General features: G+C 42.2%; 2 protein-coding genes across 4 annotated transcripts in view; both read right to left on the minus strand.

The window, feature by feature from the left end:
* Positions 1 to 10,243, minus strand: part of LOC139368654 (pleckstrin homology domain containing, family M (with RUN domain) member 2) — a 26,882-nt gene extending 16,639 nt beyond the window's left edge. For 2 of the 3 annotated variants that reach the window (XM_071107812.1, XM_071107813.1), the window contains exons 1-8: positions 9,490 to 10,243; positions 8,274 to 8,380; positions 8,046 to 8,155; positions 7,509 to 7,608; positions 7,317 to 7,404; positions 6,901 to 7,066; positions 6,380 to 6,433; positions 4,875 to 5,154 (exon numbers count right to left, since the gene is read on the minus strand). In XM_071107812.1, the coding sequence (XP_070963913.1) occupies positions 4,875 to 5,154; positions 6,380 to 6,433; positions 6,901 to 7,066; positions 7,317 to 7,404; positions 7,509 to 7,608; positions 8,046 to 8,155; positions 8,274 to 8,380; positions 9,490 to 9,549 (965 nt within the window). In that variant the 5' untranslated portion in view covers positions 9,550 to 10,243. The remainder of the gene's footprint in view (positions 1 to 4,874; positions 5,155 to 6,379; positions 6,434 to 6,900; positions 7,067 to 7,316; positions 7,405 to 7,508; positions 7,609 to 8,045; positions 8,156 to 8,273; positions 8,381 to 9,489) is intronic. The other variant, XM_071107815.1, reaches the window with a different exon arrangement.
* A 145-nt stretch (positions 10,244 to 10,388) lies between these two features.
* LOC139368656 (dolichyl-diphosphooligosaccharide--protein glycosyltransferase subunit (non-catalytic)) lies at positions 10,389 to 15,661 on the minus strand. The gene is made up of 11 exons (XM_071107817.1): positions 15,415 to 15,661; positions 14,755 to 14,865; positions 14,563 to 14,649; positions 14,346 to 14,449; positions 14,050 to 14,144; positions 13,838 to 13,931; positions 13,551 to 13,699; positions 13,266 to 13,413; positions 12,975 to 13,095; positions 11,070 to 11,176; positions 10,389 to 10,943 (listed from the first exon to the last, which is right to left on the minus strand). Exons 1-11 carry the CDS (start codon positions 15,647 to 15,649, stop codon positions 10,794 to 10,796), a joined length of 1,401 nt encoding a protein of 466 aa, XP_070963918.1. The 5' UTR covers positions 15,650 to 15,661; the 3' UTR covers positions 10,389 to 10,793.
* Positions 15,662 to 16,386: the final 725 nt, after the last annotated feature.

The following is a 16,386-nucleotide window of genomic DNA, read 5'->3' on the forward strand; positions in this document are numbered from 1 at the left end:
ACGAATAAACACGAACAATGCAAAACAAGAAACGTAACGCGAAAACCGAAACAGCCTATACTGGTGCAAACTAACACAGAGACAGGGACAATCACCCACAAAACACTCAAAGAATATGGCTGCCTAAATATAGGCCTCTCTGCCTTCGCCGCCTCCAGTTCTTCTTTGGGGCGGCGATATTCTCCAGGCTGTGCCCAGGGTCCTTTTCCATCCAATATCTCCTCCCATGTCCAGAAATCCGGATTTCGCTGCTCCTGTTTCCGCTGCCTGTCACCACGCCGCTTGGTCCTGTTGTGGTGGGTGATTCTGTTACGGTTTTCTTCCTTCCTTCCTTTTTTTATTTTACCTTTATTTAACCAGGTAGGCAAGTTGAGAACAATTGCGACCTGGCCAAGATAAAGCAAAGCAGTTCGACACATACAACAACACAGAGTTACACATGGAGTAAAACAAACATACAGTCAATAACAGAGTAGAAAAATAAGTCTATATACAATGTGAGCAAATGAGGTGAGATAAGGTAAAGGCAAAAAAAAAGCCACGGTGGCGAAGTAAATACAATATAGCAAGTAAAACACTGGAATGGTAGATTTGCAGTGGAAAAATGTGCAAAGTAGAGATAGAAATAATGGGGGTGCAAAGGAGCAAAATAAATAAATAAATACAGTAGGGGGAGAGGTAGTTGTTTGGGCTAAATTATAGATGGGCTATGTACAGGTGCAGTAATATGTGAGCTGCTCTGACAGCTGGTGCTTAAAGCTAGTGAGAGAGATAAGTGTTTCCAGTTTCAGAGATTTGTGTAGTTTGTTCCAGTCATTGGCAGCAGAGGACTGGAAGGAGAGGCGGCCAAAGGAAGAATTGGTAGATGACATCTTGTAGATGACATGGAGCCAGTGGGTTTGGCGACGAGTATGAAGCGAGGGCCAGCCAACGAGAGCGTACAGGTCGCAGTGGTGGGTAGTATATGGGGCTTTGGTGACAAAACTGACGGCACTGTGATAGACTGTATCCAATTTATTGAGTAGGGTATTGGAGGCTATTTGCTAAATGACATCGCCGAAGTCGAGGATCGGTAGGATGGTCAGTTTTACAAGGGTATGTTTGGCAGCATGAGTGAAGGATGCTTTGTTGCGAAATAGGAAGCCAATTCTAGTTTTAACTTTGGATTGGAGATGTTTGATGTGAGTCTGGAAGGAGAGTTTACAGTCTAACCAGACACCTAGGTATTTGTAGTTATCCACATATTCTAAGTCAGAACCGTCCAGAGTAGTGATGTTGGATGGGCAGGCAGGTGCAGGCAGCAATCGGTTGAAGAGCATGCATTTAGTTTTAACTTGTATGTAAGAGCAATTGGAGGCCACGGAAGGAGAGTTGTATGGCATTGAAGCTCGTCTGGAGGGTTGTTAACACAGTGTCCAAAGAAGGGCCAGAAGTAAACAGAATGGTGTCGTCTGCTTAGAGGTGAATCAGAGAATCACCAGCAGCAAGAGCGACATCATTGATGTATACAGAGAAGAGAGTCGGTCCAAGAATTGAACCCAGACACACCCCCATAGAGACTGCCAGAGGCCCGGACAACAGGCCCTACGATTTGACACACTGAACTCTATCAGAGAAGTAGTTGGTGAACCAGGCGAGGCAATCATTTGAGAAACCAAGGCTATCGAGTCTGCCGATGAGGATGTGGTGATTGACAGAGTCGAAAGCCTTGGCCAGATCAATGAATACGGCTGCAAAGTATTGTTTTTTATCGATGCCGATTAAGATATCGTTTAGGACCTTGGGCGTGGCTGAGGTGCACCCATGACCAGCTCTGAAACCAGATTGCATAGCGGAGAAGGTATGGTGGGATTGGAAATGGTCGGTAATCTGTTTGTTGACTTGGCTTTCGAAGACCTTAGAAAGGCAGGGTAGGATATATATACAGTGGGGCAAAAAAGTATTTAGTCAGCCACCAATTGTGCAAGTTCTCCCACTTAAAAAGATGAGAGGCCTGTAATTTTCATCATAGGTACACTTCAACTATGACAGATAAAATGAGAAAAAAAATCCAGAAAATCACATTGGATTGGATTTTTAAGGAATGTATTTGCAAATTATGGTGAAAAATAAGTATTTGGTCACCTACAAACAAGCAAGATTTCTGGCTCTCACAGACCTTCTTTAAGAGGCTCCCCTGTCCTCCACTCGTTACCTGTATTAATGGCACCTGTTTGAACTTGTTATCAGTATAAAAGACACCTGTCCACAACCTCAAACAGTCACACTCCAAACTCCACTATGTACCGGTGCCCGACCAGTCGACGAAAGCCAACATCATCCACGACAGAGAACGGTTGATTTTCAAGGGCAATGAATTCCATTATCTTGGCGTTAAATGGATTTCGACTTTGAGTTGTCTCGCTGAAATGTTCTTATTCTTTCAAATGACTGCTCAACTTGAACTTCTTTAGTTGTTGGAAGTGTGTGCTTAGTATTTCTCTGCTTTTGTTCTGTGTAGCCCTGTACTTTTTGTGGCATCATTACGTCATCTACCTATGTTGTATAGGTATGCACGTCAGCTTTGACATCGGGTCGATGCCGATGTTGCCATTTTTAGCTAATATCTTCCGATTCCGATATGCTCACCGATAAATCGTGCATCCCTAAGTAAAATGCTTACTTACAAGCCTTAACCAACAATGCAGTTAAGAAAAATAAGTGTTAAAGTATTTACTAAAATGAACTGAAGTAAAAAGAAAATGGAAAAATAACAAATAATTAAAGAGCAACAGTAGCAAGGCTATATACAGGAGGTACCGGTACAGAGTCAATGTGTGGGGGCACAGGTTGTTTGAGGTAATATGTAGGTAGAGGTAAAGTGAAAATGCATAGCTAATAAACAGAGAGTAGTAGCAGCGTACAAATGGGGAGGGAACAATGCAAATAGTCTGGGTTGCCATTTGATTAGCTGTTTAGGAGTCTTATGGCTTAGGGGTAGAAGCTTTTTGGACCTAGACTTGGCGCTCTGGTACCACTTGCCATGCGGTACCTGACTAGGGTGGCTGGAGGCTTTGGCAATTTTTAGAGCCTTCCTCTGACACCGCCTGGTATAAAGGTCCTGGATGACAGGAAGCTTGGCCCGAGTGATGCACTGTGCGTACGCATTACCCTCTGCAGTGCCTTCCGGTCGGAAGCCGAGCAGTTACCATACCAGACAGTGATGCAACCATGCTCTCGATGGTGCAGCTGTAGAACTTTTTGAGGATTTAAGGACCCATGCCACATCTTTTCAGTCTCAGTCTCCTGAGGAGGAATAGGTGTTGTCGTGCCCTCTTCTCGACTGTCTTGGTATATTTGGACCATGATAGTTCATTGGTGATGTGGACACCAAGGAACTTGAAGCTCTCAACCTACTCCACTACAGCCATGTCAATGAGAATGAGGACGTGCTCAGTTCTCCTTTTCCTGTAGTCCACAATCATCTCCTTTGTCTTGATCACGTTGAGGGAGAGGTTTTTATCCTGGCACCACACTGCCAGGTCTCTGACCTCCCTATAGGCTGTCTCATCGTTGTCGGTGATCAGGCCTACCACTGTCGTGTCGGCTGCAAACTTGGTGTTGGGAGTCGTGCTTGGCCATGCAATTATGGGTGAACAGGGAGTACAGGGGGACACTGAGCATGCACCCCTGATGGGCCTCTGTGTTGAGGATCGTGTACTGATGTGGTGTACTCCTCAATGCCATCGGAAGAATCCCAGAACATATTCCTAGTCTGTGCTAGCAAACCAGTCCTGTAGTTTAGCATCTGCATCATTTGACCACTTCTGTATTAAGTGAGTCACTGGTACTTCTTGTTTTAGTTATTGCTTGTAAATAGGTATCAGGAGGATAGAATTATGGTCAGATTTGCTAAATGGAGGGCGAGGGAGAGCTTTGTACGCGTCTCTGTGTGTGGAGTAATCGTGGTCTAGAGTTTTTTTTATTTTTCTCTGGTTGCACATGTAACATGCTGGTAGAAATTAGGTAAAACTGATTTTAGTTTCCCTGCATTAAAGTCCCTGGCCACTAGGAGCTCCGCCTCTGGATTAGAATTTTCTTGTTTGCTTATGGCCTTATACAGCTTGTTGAGTGTGGTCTTAGTGCCAGCAACGGTTTATGGTGGTAAATAGACAGCTACAAAAAATATAGATGAACTGTTAAATGAAACAGTGTGGTCTACAGTAAATAGTGTGGTCTACAGCTTATCATGACATACTCTACCTCAGGCGAGCAAAACCTTGAGACTTCTTTAATATTAAGTACTTGGTACTTCGTGCAACAGTTGTTATTTACAAATAGACACTGACCACCCCCCCTTGTCTTACCGGAGGCAGCTGTTCTATCTTACAGATGTACTGAAAACCCAGCTAGATGTATGTTATCTATGTCGTCGTTCAGCCACGACTGAAACATAAGTTATTACATGTTAATTACAAGTTATTTTTAATGTCCCGTTGGTAGGATAGTCTTGATTGGAGCTCATCCAATTTATTTGTAAATGATTGCACGTTGGCTAATAGTGGGTAGGGGTGCCTTGTAAGGATCCAACGTTTGGTTGATAATCCGCCTCTAATGACAAGGCACCCCGACCTACGTCCCCGATATTTCCGTCTCTTCTTCATGCGAATGACAGGGATTTGGGCCTTGTCGGGTGTCCGAGGGCTTTGTTGATCTGATAACTTTAGCTTACAGACATCGAGATTAAGTGATAATGTGCCAATTGGATTCAACAACTCCAAGCTCTGTGTTGAGGCTGAGAAAAGTATGGGTAACATAAAAGGATAACCACCTAACTAGGCTAATTCCCATGTAGTTTAAGCCACAGAGGCTAATGTTCGGGGTGTGTGCTGTACCTGATAACCTCTAGCTCGTTGCTGATGCTCTCCATGTCGTCCCTGGTGTCGTGGTGGCAGCTGGCTGTGTGGACGGGTGTAATGTCAGCCGAGGTGTTGGTGTCCGAGTACTCGTTGAAGGGGTTGTGTCTGAAGGTGGGGCTGCGGGGCGGTGGCGGCGGCGTTCCCCTCACTGTGATGACGGCAGCGGCTGCCCGGAGAATCACAGAATCACTGAAGACCGTCTGAGGGTCTGAGGCATTTGAGCGAGGACAGCTGACTGGGTCGGTGAGGTCACCCTCTATGGAGGGACACACACACAGTCAAATGAATAGCAGAACAGTCACACGTACAGTATGCCACAGGCTACTGAACACACTCTGGGTGTAAATGAATGAGAATAGATACTGGTGCTTTGGCTGGGACAGGGGTGAGAAGGTCACACAGGCAGGAAGACAGACATAAGCGACAAAGGCCTTGGCTAAACCATCCTACCATAGCTTACTGTACAATATAGTTGATAAAGCATACATAAGGGCACAAGTGTTTATTAAATTGATTTAGGATGTTTCATTATCTGTTAAAATTAGGTGCCTAATTGATATTGTTGAAGTCAATCAATGCAACATACCAGGACTTGCTTGGAGAAATTATACTTAAATTAAACTAGTTAGCCTATGTCAAGTGAATGAATGCAGTGCCACATGCTAATGTTGGTGACAAAAGCTATAAAGGCTGGGTTGAACCTAGACCAAATACATGCATTCCAATGTTTCCACAAAGAGAAAGAGAATATTCCACATATATGCCAGTAGATACCAGACAGAGTGAGTACCATTTCATTAGGCAATGCAGCTCTCATTAGTAATATTCCACATCAATGCTGCATTAGCTTTAGGATCACATCTTCAAAGAGAAACATGTTGCGTGGTTCATTAAAATATGATCGTCAACGTCTAACAATTCACCAGTGCATAGAAATTTCTACTTAGAAAATAACTTACCTTGCCATAAATCGTATTAAATGTTGGCAATAGTGCCACATCATAATTTATTGCATAAAGGTGAGCACAAAATGCCCCTAAAATTATATATACATAAAAAATGTTAACATCTAGGCATCATTATGATATTCCTCCTGTTGTACTCTACAAATGTAATGATATTAAGGAGTGATGCTTGATTCAGCAGTGTCTTCAAAGAGAAGTGTAAAAGCATTACCAATCCATTTAGCCTACTTCCCAAGAAACTAGCAGTAGATTAATCAAAAGCCCTTTGATTCCTTTCTCTACCATTCCCTCTTAGCATTAGCTAGCTGCTTGTTCTTTATCAGTATTGATATTGCAATTAAGATACTCCAATTAAACCACTGGCTACACAAACACACAGAGGACCAGCATGCATTCAGCACACACAGTGGGATGGAGGACATGCATGATGCTGTGAGACGGGGAAGGGGGTGGCAGGAGAGGTGAGGACGGAGACAGAGAGGGAGGGAGGATAGGGGAGGGGTAACCATGTCCCACCTTCCCAGTCTGCACTTGGCTGCAACACGGGGAAGATGTCACCGAAATCATAATCTAAAAAGGAGGGATAAGACTCAACATTAGAACAGGAAGGCCCGAGAGAGAAGAGACAATGGCACACACTGAAAACATGACATATGAGAGAAATATGATACACATATGATGATAACAGACACATGTATGGCAAGGCAGACAGAAAACTACAATAAAAAAAATTAAGACTCAATGGTTTGTGGAAAGTGATGAGAGATACTGTATGAGAACATTCACACCATACTGTGTTGGGTGCTCAATGAAAATCACTTCAATGTGAGCACTAGACTATTATTTCTACGTAATAACCCATGAACGGGTTAACCTGATCGATCCAACATCAGCTTCAACACCCCATTACTCGACACACCGGCCTATGAATTAGGCTAATGGACCGCATAACACGGTGGAGACTGAAACCAAGGTAGAGAAAGAGAAAGAGAAAGCAAGAAAGAGAAAGCAAGAAAGAGAAAGGTGGAGCCCCTGACCTTCACTGGACGGGGCGATGGCGCTGTCATCCCATTCCAGGTTGGTGGAGGTGAAAGAGTGCAGGGACAGGCTGTCTGAGCTTGGGAGACGCTCCTCAAAGTCCAGAAGGTTATGGGGCTTGTAGTACTCCGGCATGTAGGGGGCCACGTCCAAGTAGGGGACATCCTAACACCCAGAAAACAAAACAATGGAGGTTTGAGAGTGTTGTTGATATTACATTATACATGTCTCTTTTTTGACTGAATTATTTATTGGGTTTTACGCACCAACCATGTACTCTGTTTACATTCTTTGGTTAAGCCAAGTTGTACCTTCGTTTGTTACAATAAAGCCTGAACATTGAACTGTTGGACTTTTGTAAATTAGGGGTATTGATGTGAATTCTAATGGTTTCAAACAACGGTTTAATACTGACCAACTCCAGATCAAAGCGAATGAACTCCAGTCCCGACACCAAAGTGAGAAAGAGCGTGAGGTGATCATGGCTGCATACCAATGCATTTCTGGGGGAGAGATTCAAAGCAAATGGTGTATTTACAATAAGGAGACTAGCTACACGCATTAGTCAAAAGGAATAATATGATGCTCTTTAGGTCAGAAGACTCACTTGAAGTAATACTTCTGCAGCAATCCTTGGTTCTCTTGGAAGAGACGGAGGTAGCTTTCTAAGGAGCTCTCACTCAGTGCTAGGTATAACCAGGCACGACCTGCACAGAAACACAACAGAAAAAGAATTGCTCAGTACGAGGGACATGTGTATAAGAAGATCATTTTTACAAGCACCCTCTATTCTTTCTTTCCTGTCTGAACTTGCAAATAAGTCAAACAAGTATACCTACAAAGAAACCTCTCTGTAAAAAGAGAAACAAACATGTGCAAACCACAGTGGTAATTACTGTAATCCTGACCTCAAATAACAGCAGTCTTGTGCTACATTTCTGGCATGTGACACAAGAGGAACTTACATTTGCCAAACCACTAACAAATGTCATTCACATTATGACAGTAAATGGGAGTGTATGAATTTATTTACAGAAATGGCATGTATTCGTGTTTACTACTATGAAATGTTTGTCTCTTAAGTTGCCCACAAGACTGATGTGAATGTGTGCGTAAGATGTGGTGAAAATTATTGTGTTCTTACTTCGCCCAAGGTTGGTTGCTATGTGCTGGAGCTCGTCTATCTGCCGGACCGCTTCCCTGCGGGTGAAGTGTAGAACCAGGACCCAATAACCTGAGGAGATATCCTGCAGCCTGCAATGCACAAAACAGGAGAGTTGAAGAACATAGTTCAAAACGTACAATCACAGACAATGTCAGAGTTAGGATGTATCAAAGTACTGAGAAGATTGGTCTCTCTCAGTCTTCTTACCCATAGAGCAGTGCATGGTCGAGGTGCTCACACAGCCGCTGTAGGACCCGGTCGTGATTCCGAATGGCTGGGGTTTCATCTTCACAGGCAGCAAAGTAACTCTGCAACTGCAGTCAGTGCACAAAACAGGTGGAACTGATGTGAGTAGGCCCACAGCCAAACTAGAAATATGGTGATTTCTTCCCTAGTCATGAGACCCTGAGAGGAGTACCCTATGCATCAAATATTGACAGCTGACAAGCATGATTGTGCAACGTCTGTCTGAGGATACAGTATAGGCTTTGATGGAAGTATGGAGCCTGAAATTGGTTAAATGCTACAGTATATCTGATCCCCTAAATGGTATTACCATGACTAACTTAAATTAATCAGACTTTTGTGCGTCACCTCAGAAAAGACCAGTTAAACAGCACTGACTGAATATACTGGAATGTAGAAATGTAATAAATTCCAGTCCCCTGATGGTAACGTGACCACGAGACAGACTGGGGACAGGAATTAACCAAATATAGGCAGAAGATGATTTGAATATCATATCAGGCAAGGTCTATAAAGCAGTGGTCGTCTGGCACAGCACAAATACTTTGGAAGGATGGGACTCAATGTTACCACACTGCACAGGTTTATGCAAAGGGTGAATGTCAACATTCAAACAGGGTTCAGCCTAATTTATGAAAACACCTAGAAGTCAAATACTGAATGTCAATGTTTTCACAGTACTCATGTTAATCTGAAGCAAGTTTATTGAAATGTGTTTGGAAAATTAGCAACAATATGTTGTCCTTCAAATAGACCTAGCTAGCTACCCAAGGGTTGCTGAATCGACCATGACAAAGAATTTTAGAAGCAAGTTTATTACGTGACAGTATCGATATGCGGCAGTCAGGCAGCAGCAGGATTAGTGCTGTTGTGCTTAGTTTTCACCAGACATTGAATGTCTCGACTAACCAATACAATACTAGTGACGTTAGCTAGTAAACAAATACCCATATTTGATATACTTAATCCATATTGGTTAGCTAACTAAACAATGTTCAAGGACCTTACAGTCAACTGTTTTCTTTCATGAACCAGGCCTACTTATCCTAGCATGCGTTTATTTTTACGCCTGCTACGTAACTTAGGGTAATACTCATGTTTAGTCTTCAAATAAGTTAGCTAGCTAATCATGCTAGCATGAAGAATGTGTGCTTACGAGACATAATATCAAACTTACCTTCTTGACAGACAAAGAAATGTTTTCCAATATTCGGTCCTTGACTTTAAGTTGATCCATCACTGGTCTCCTTGGCTGCCTGCAGCTGTCAGCTGATTCCCAGAAGTCTCGATGTGGTCTGTTGATGTTCTCAAAGCTAGACAACTGATAGCTAAGCTAGCTAGCCATATATATTTAATGCTGGTACAGTAATTGGCTAGCACACAACATAAACCATCAAGCAAGCAGCTGGCTAGGTAACGATAACGTTACCGTATTAACGTTTCCGTAGTTAAACTAGCACACAAGACAGTGGCAAGTGCTAGCTACTAACGTTGACTAGTTTCCTAGCTGACGTTAGCTAGCTACGGTCTCAATACTAGCCTCGGAAACGCTTCGAATGACTATTCAACTAAACTGGCTAACAAGTTAGCTTGCTAGCTATCTAGCCAACGCGTTACCTTAGCGCTAGAGAATGAATCTCCCGCTGTCATAGGTTGCGTACAGTTTCGGTGTAGCTAGCTACCCAGTATTTTAATATCCGAATTGTCCTTTAATATATACACTTCTTCAAACTTACTTTTACTTTAGATAAACTTATCATTGTGAAATTGCGAGACCATGAGCAAGTTCAGGCCCAATGTTTAGTCTAGTGGAGGAATAAGTTCTTGACAATGATAAGCTCAGCAGCTAGCGATTCCAAGTTCTACGTCACTAACCGCCTGTCAATGAGCTCGTGACACACCAACAAAATGATTGTAGACAGATGTGGGAACGGATATATTTTCGCAAAAAAATGTAATATATGTCCTGTCCTGCTACAGGATATGTTATTGACTAATGTCATGTCAACATTTTATTGTAGCTTTCAAGGACTTGTTTAACGTTCTAGTAGTTGAAAATATGTTAGGCTTACCACAGAAACAGATTTTATAAGACAACTAAAATATTCAGTCCATTTCCATATCAATGTGTTTTTAATCCTCGTACAAGTGGGTGGGGGAAAAAAAACCAATTCATGGAATATTTCCAAACAAGTGCTTCACCTGATATTGAGATCTGGACGCAACAACATCCAATTCCCAACTTAATTTTAGAATGCTCACAGATAATTTAAGTGATTATTTTATACATGAACTGTTTTTTTTTTGTACAAAAGCTGAGTAAGTTGGCCTGCAAAGCCCTAATTAAATGCCCCCACAACCAATATAGAAGCAACAATTACAATTGTCAACTCTTTTTGCAGGTTCTGACAGACAATTTAAGCAACCAAGAACCTTCACCCCCATTATCTACCAGCCCTCCCCTAATACACATTTATCACCCTAGTCTGACTTCTCCTTTTCTTTCATGTGAAGGAAGACTATGCTGAAGACAAAGAGTCCTCCCATCATAGAGAAGACACTGGCATAGTAAGGAAACGCAGAGGGGATGAAGCGGTCATACTGGGTGTGCTGCAGGGGTCGCACCGACACCTATGGAGAGGATGTATACATTAGCAAATGAGCCTCTTACAGTTCAGGACTATATTATGTTGTTTTCTTATAGTGTGATAGGTACCTTCCATTACAAAACATGTTTTAATGTAACAGTTCCCTCACCTGAGTGGAGGAGTACAGGTGTGTGTAGCCTAGCCTGTTATAGTCCACCTTGAACTGAAACACTCCATACACGTCAGGCAACTTAAACTGGACGCTGTACTTATCTCCTGTTAAGGAGAAAAAAAAAAGAAATAAAAAAAAAATCACATTTCAAATCAATTTGTATTAGTTACATGATTCGTAAACAGGGGCAGACTAACAGTGAAATGCTTACTTACGAGCCCTTCCCATCAATGCAGAAATAACATTAATAAATACACAATGAGTAACGATAACTTGGCACCAGTACCGAGTCAATGCGCAGGGGTATGAGGTAGATATGTACACATAGTTAGGGATAAAGTTACTAGGCAACAGGATGGATAAAACAGTAACAGCAGCATATGTGAGCAGTCAAAAGAGTTAGTGCAAAAAGTGTCAATGCAGATAGTCCATTGTAGATATTGGTTAACTATTTAGCAGTCTTATGACTTGGGGGTAGAAGCTGTTCAAGGTCCTGTTGGTTCCAGACTTGATGTATCGGTAGCAGAGAGAACAGTCTGACTAGGGAGGCTGGAGTCTGAATTTTTAGGGCTTTCCTCTAACACCACCAGAGGAAGGCCTTAAGAGGTCCTGGAAGGCAGGGAGCTTGGCCCCAGTAATGTACTGGGCCGCACGCACTAACCTCTGTAGTGCCTTGCAGTCGGATGCCAAGCAATGGCCATATCAAGCAATGATGCAGCCAGTCAAGATGCTCTTAATGATGCAGCTGTAGAACTTTGAAAGTTTAAAGATGCACACTTTTGAATACAATTCTTTGATTTGGGTTATTGGAAAACTATTCTGCCTCGTGAGAATTACAACAAAAGAATTATGGAAATAATCATGGAAAAATATTCATGTCCAACGTTCCCTCTATTTTTTTGCCAGCACTGAGCACATTTCAGGTCTGCTGAGCAGAAACTTGAATGTTGTGAACATTTTAAGCAACGTCCGGCATGCGTTTACACTGAGCCTGTACCCACTAAGTTACCATTTTAACAGTAGCAAATTAAGCTAGTGGCTATTTGATCATAATGTAAGTCTATCAGAATGGCCTACCATAAAAATTAAAAAATAAATGGAGAAAAGGCATCCCATAACATTTTCACATGTAAAAACAGCTATTCTATGACAGCCTACAGTAGCCGCCAATGTGTGGCGTTCAATATAGGCCTACATTCCATGAGACTTTTTAAAAACTTTATGCAGAGCTTGACATTAACCTTTTTAGCCACTTGTCCTTCAGACAAGTATGTGACTGAAAATGTATTGTATGATGCAAGAAACCACCTTATTCATTATTCCCATAACATTATATTAGAGAATCAGACAAAAATGTATGCTACCCTCTGCCCATTAAATTCTTCAAGCCCGTCTCAAAATACAATACTGCCCCTCTTAACCTGACTTACTTTTCAAAGATGGCTAGAAATGTACACATTTCATGCATTTTGTAGGCAGCAATCACTCCATTGCGGACCAAAAACTAGCTATAACTGGGATAATAACTCACTAACAAGCAAAGAAAATCAACAAATGTGCACACGGGCTCTGCACCTTGATCTCAAAACAAGCGCATCTAGGCTACTCGTAAGTTGCAGTCGCTCGTGCCTGTAGAATCCCCATTTCGATACACTGCCTACAACAAAAACAATATTTCATAGTTTGCTTTATTTCGGTATGTTGCATTGAAAGGGGCTGATATTGAGTCGATCACAATTACCACAGTAGAGGGAAACGTTGAGCTGAAAAATATTGTAAACTAACAGTGTGAAAATCAAGTCAAGTTCAGAGAAGTTGAATTTTGTGCATCTCTGCAGGGGCAGGTATTTTTTCACGGGCTACTTAAAGAGAACATTGGTCATGTCTGTGAAATATTCATACCATTTTTCTTCAGGTAGGTCCTGACGAAGGGGTCAATTCTCACAAACTCCAGCTGGATGTCTTTTCCGTCAAAGGGAACCCAACTGCCCTTGGACAGCTTCTCAATAACAACGCTGTACTCCTGTGTCGGAAGTAAGGGACAGAAACAATGCCATGCCACTTGATGAAAACTAATATCTTCATGCTCACTCATGAGCTCAACGGGCATATTTTCAACTTTGAATGTCCGTTAAACATAAAAATTGCTAAATACTGTCATCATAGATTAAATCATGGCCTTCAGTGCCTCACCACAAGGTCTGAGATTGTGTAGGCTGCAGGAGGGGTGCTCTCGCCCACAGGATGATGGGTAACAGCTCCCACCCGGAGTACGCCGGCCTCCTTGAACACCCATTGGGACAGAGCCTCAGCCAACTCCATGTTCCCAGTCTGAGCGTACCTTCAAGGAGGTGCAAGACAGGAATTAAAACAGTTCCATTTCTAGAAATACAAGGGTGATTATTGGACAATTAAAGTGAAAAAGTAGGGCAGGCAATTGCAGAGCAGATGATGAAAAGCACTAGGAGAGAGAGTTACCTCTGGGAGCCAGGTGTGGCCTTCTGCACAGCTGAGTTGAAGAAGGCGTCGCTGAAAAAGTACAGTGAGCCGCTGAATACCACACGGGCGTTGTTCCTGGCCTGGAGTCCAGCAATCAGAAGAGTGTTCTTTCCAACAGCATGGGGGTACTGTCCAGAAAGAAGGAGAACATAGTGTCGACCAAAATACAACGTTCCAGGGATAAACACCTTATACATGCACATAAGTTATTTATTACATTTTCAAAGGAGAATGTTTGATAAGGAAGGAAACAGTGCTGGTATTACCTGAGAGATGGGCCGGTCAGGGAAGTAGGAGTAGGATGTGGAGGAGCCAGTCAGGATGTCCAGGACCAGGGGGTTATCTGGGTCTGCCACCATGCTGGGAGAAGGGGAGAAGATGACAACAATCCTTCACCATGGGAAACAACCCAATAACAGTGTAGTAATAACCCTTGTTAAGAGCAAATAATTGTTCTCCACTGTAATGATAGACTCACCCAACACCCTTGAAGAGGATGGGTTTGTCACTGGGGTTCCCAACAATAGTGGGAGCCTTCAGCAGATTCTCAGGATCAGCAACAATCAGGGTATGCTAGGGGAAAGAAAAACAGTTACATCTTATGATCATAACCCACCTCAAGTGCTCTGTAATTCAAATGGACACTCAAGCCACATCTTTTCTTGAGAAGTCTACATTACCAGACAGGTGTGCAAACAGTGCCTCAATAAGCAGTTGCAAAAACTACATCTTAAAGGTTCACATTAGAATGTTATCTACATCTCTTCTGCTTACCTCACCAGGGTCTGACACATCGTAATGGTGGTGGTCAATTACAGCAGTCTTCTCCTCATCAAACTCAATCCCACATTCACTGCCCAGCTCTCTAAGTGGGTCACCTAGGGCAAAAGAGAGGACAAGACAATGGCACTAGTTCCAGAGTAAATGAAGAAGAAGCCATTTGTGTGGTTTTTACACGCATCATGGAAGAATAATCCATCTTTGCACTTACCAATATCAGAGCCAGCAGCCACCAGGACATTGCCTCCACCATCAATGAATGATGTGATGGTCTCAACATTGATGTTGCCACCAAAGTCTTAAAGGAAAAACATATGCATTGAATAGTTTAAACTTTGTAACAAGAGTCACTGAGTAAAGTTGTGAAATGCCACAAAAATGTTCAACTGCAATATTAACTAACCTTCCACGGATGGGGAGAAGATGATGAGGTGGTCATAGAGAAATTGGCCATATTTGATCAGGGATAGTGAAGGATCATCTGCAGTCTTGAATGAAAGGTCAAAACCACGATCTGCAAAAAGAAACAGCTACATAAGCCCGCTGCAAACGTATTTGCTTTACACATTTGATCCCCTAGGATATGCTGTTAACCAGTCATTTCTAGTGCATATAAAGAATGCACTACTTTGAGGGATGCTTGTATTAAAAAATGTGTATTGCCTTGGATATACATTTGGGAAACGTCATGTAACCGCACATGCGCAGTGGGGTCTGTAAAATGTGCAGGATGTAGCTCAGCAGTACACTACAATCACAATTAGTGCAAAAAGCTAACATCGTCAGGTGGACAGATACGAGCTATCTTCGTCTTCAACATCGACAATGGGAGCTAGCTAGGTACTATTTGACAAAAATCAATGCCACACGCCCCAGCAGTGACACCTTTTCCTATGCAACATTAACAAAAGTAGCTAAGATTAGCTAGCTAGTAGTGGACAGATACGAGCGCTAACTTGGATTAATATCTGAACGAAAACACGTTGTTATTGAATGTAATATTGCGAAACCATTAGCTACCTAAGTATCAATGATTGAGAAAAGCATGAGTATTCCTTCTCACCTGCCAGACTGCGGAAGAAGATTGAATGGGTGTCTCTTATGTTGAGGTTGTCCAACAAAACGAGTGTCTTTCCGTCAGCCAATGCCATGTGCATCATAGACGATATTGTTAAGAAGAAAATACAATTGTTTCCCAACAGTCTGGATTTTGTTTGAGCCATGCTTACGGTCCGTTTATTGGATAATAACGTAGTACTACCCCGGCTCGTTTGTATGTCTGATGTCCGCGTCGCCATTTTGGGAAATAAGCCGACGTCAGCTTTAGCAGTAAACCTACCTTTGGCCTCAGAATTCAGCCAATCGCACACAAGAACGCGTCCATCGTGCATTCAAGTTTGACAATGAACACCACCAGGGCACTTTTATTTTATTATGAGGGAGTGTGATTTTCTGTAATATCTGTGCGAATACTTAATTGTTTGTATTTTTTGTCAATAAATGATCTGCAATACTGTGCATAATCATAATTTAAAGACACAAGTGGGTCATACATTCTTGTCCCAATATGCAACATATAATGCATTATGCCGGTCAGTTTTCAGTGTTACTCAACTTTTTTATTCACCCAAGGAACACGTGTGGTGTTAGGTTCAACCACATACATTTAACAGTGAAGGGGGGAAAAACGAGCAGCTCAGTTCTGTTTTGATGTAGCCGTCTTTATTGATCAGTTTTTATACATTCTCCCCCTCACCCCATATTTAATCAGCCATTGATTTAATTTAAAACCGAAGGTGTATGTCATAATCTGTATTGTTCAACTAAAAAAAGATTTGCACGACCCAGTATCAACCAGGACTGAATATAATCATAATCTACACACATTGGTATGCGATGTTAGGTGTTCCTGCTGCCATTAAACTAAGCTTTCTCAAGGAAACATATTTTTATGCTAATATAGGCTAGCATACATAGTCAGTTAATGACTTCTTGTACTTCTTAATACCTGCCAAGTCAGTGCTACAAATCATTG

This window comes from Oncorhynchus clarkii, chromosome 16 (assembly GCF_045791955.1).
Source record: "Oncorhynchus clarkii lewisi isolate Uvic-CL-2024 chromosome 16, UVic_Ocla_1.0, whole genome shotgun sequence".
In the NCBI taxonomy this organism is placed as follows: Eukaryota; Metazoa; Chordata; class Actinopteri; order Salmoniformes; family Salmonidae; genus Oncorhynchus; species Oncorhynchus clarkii.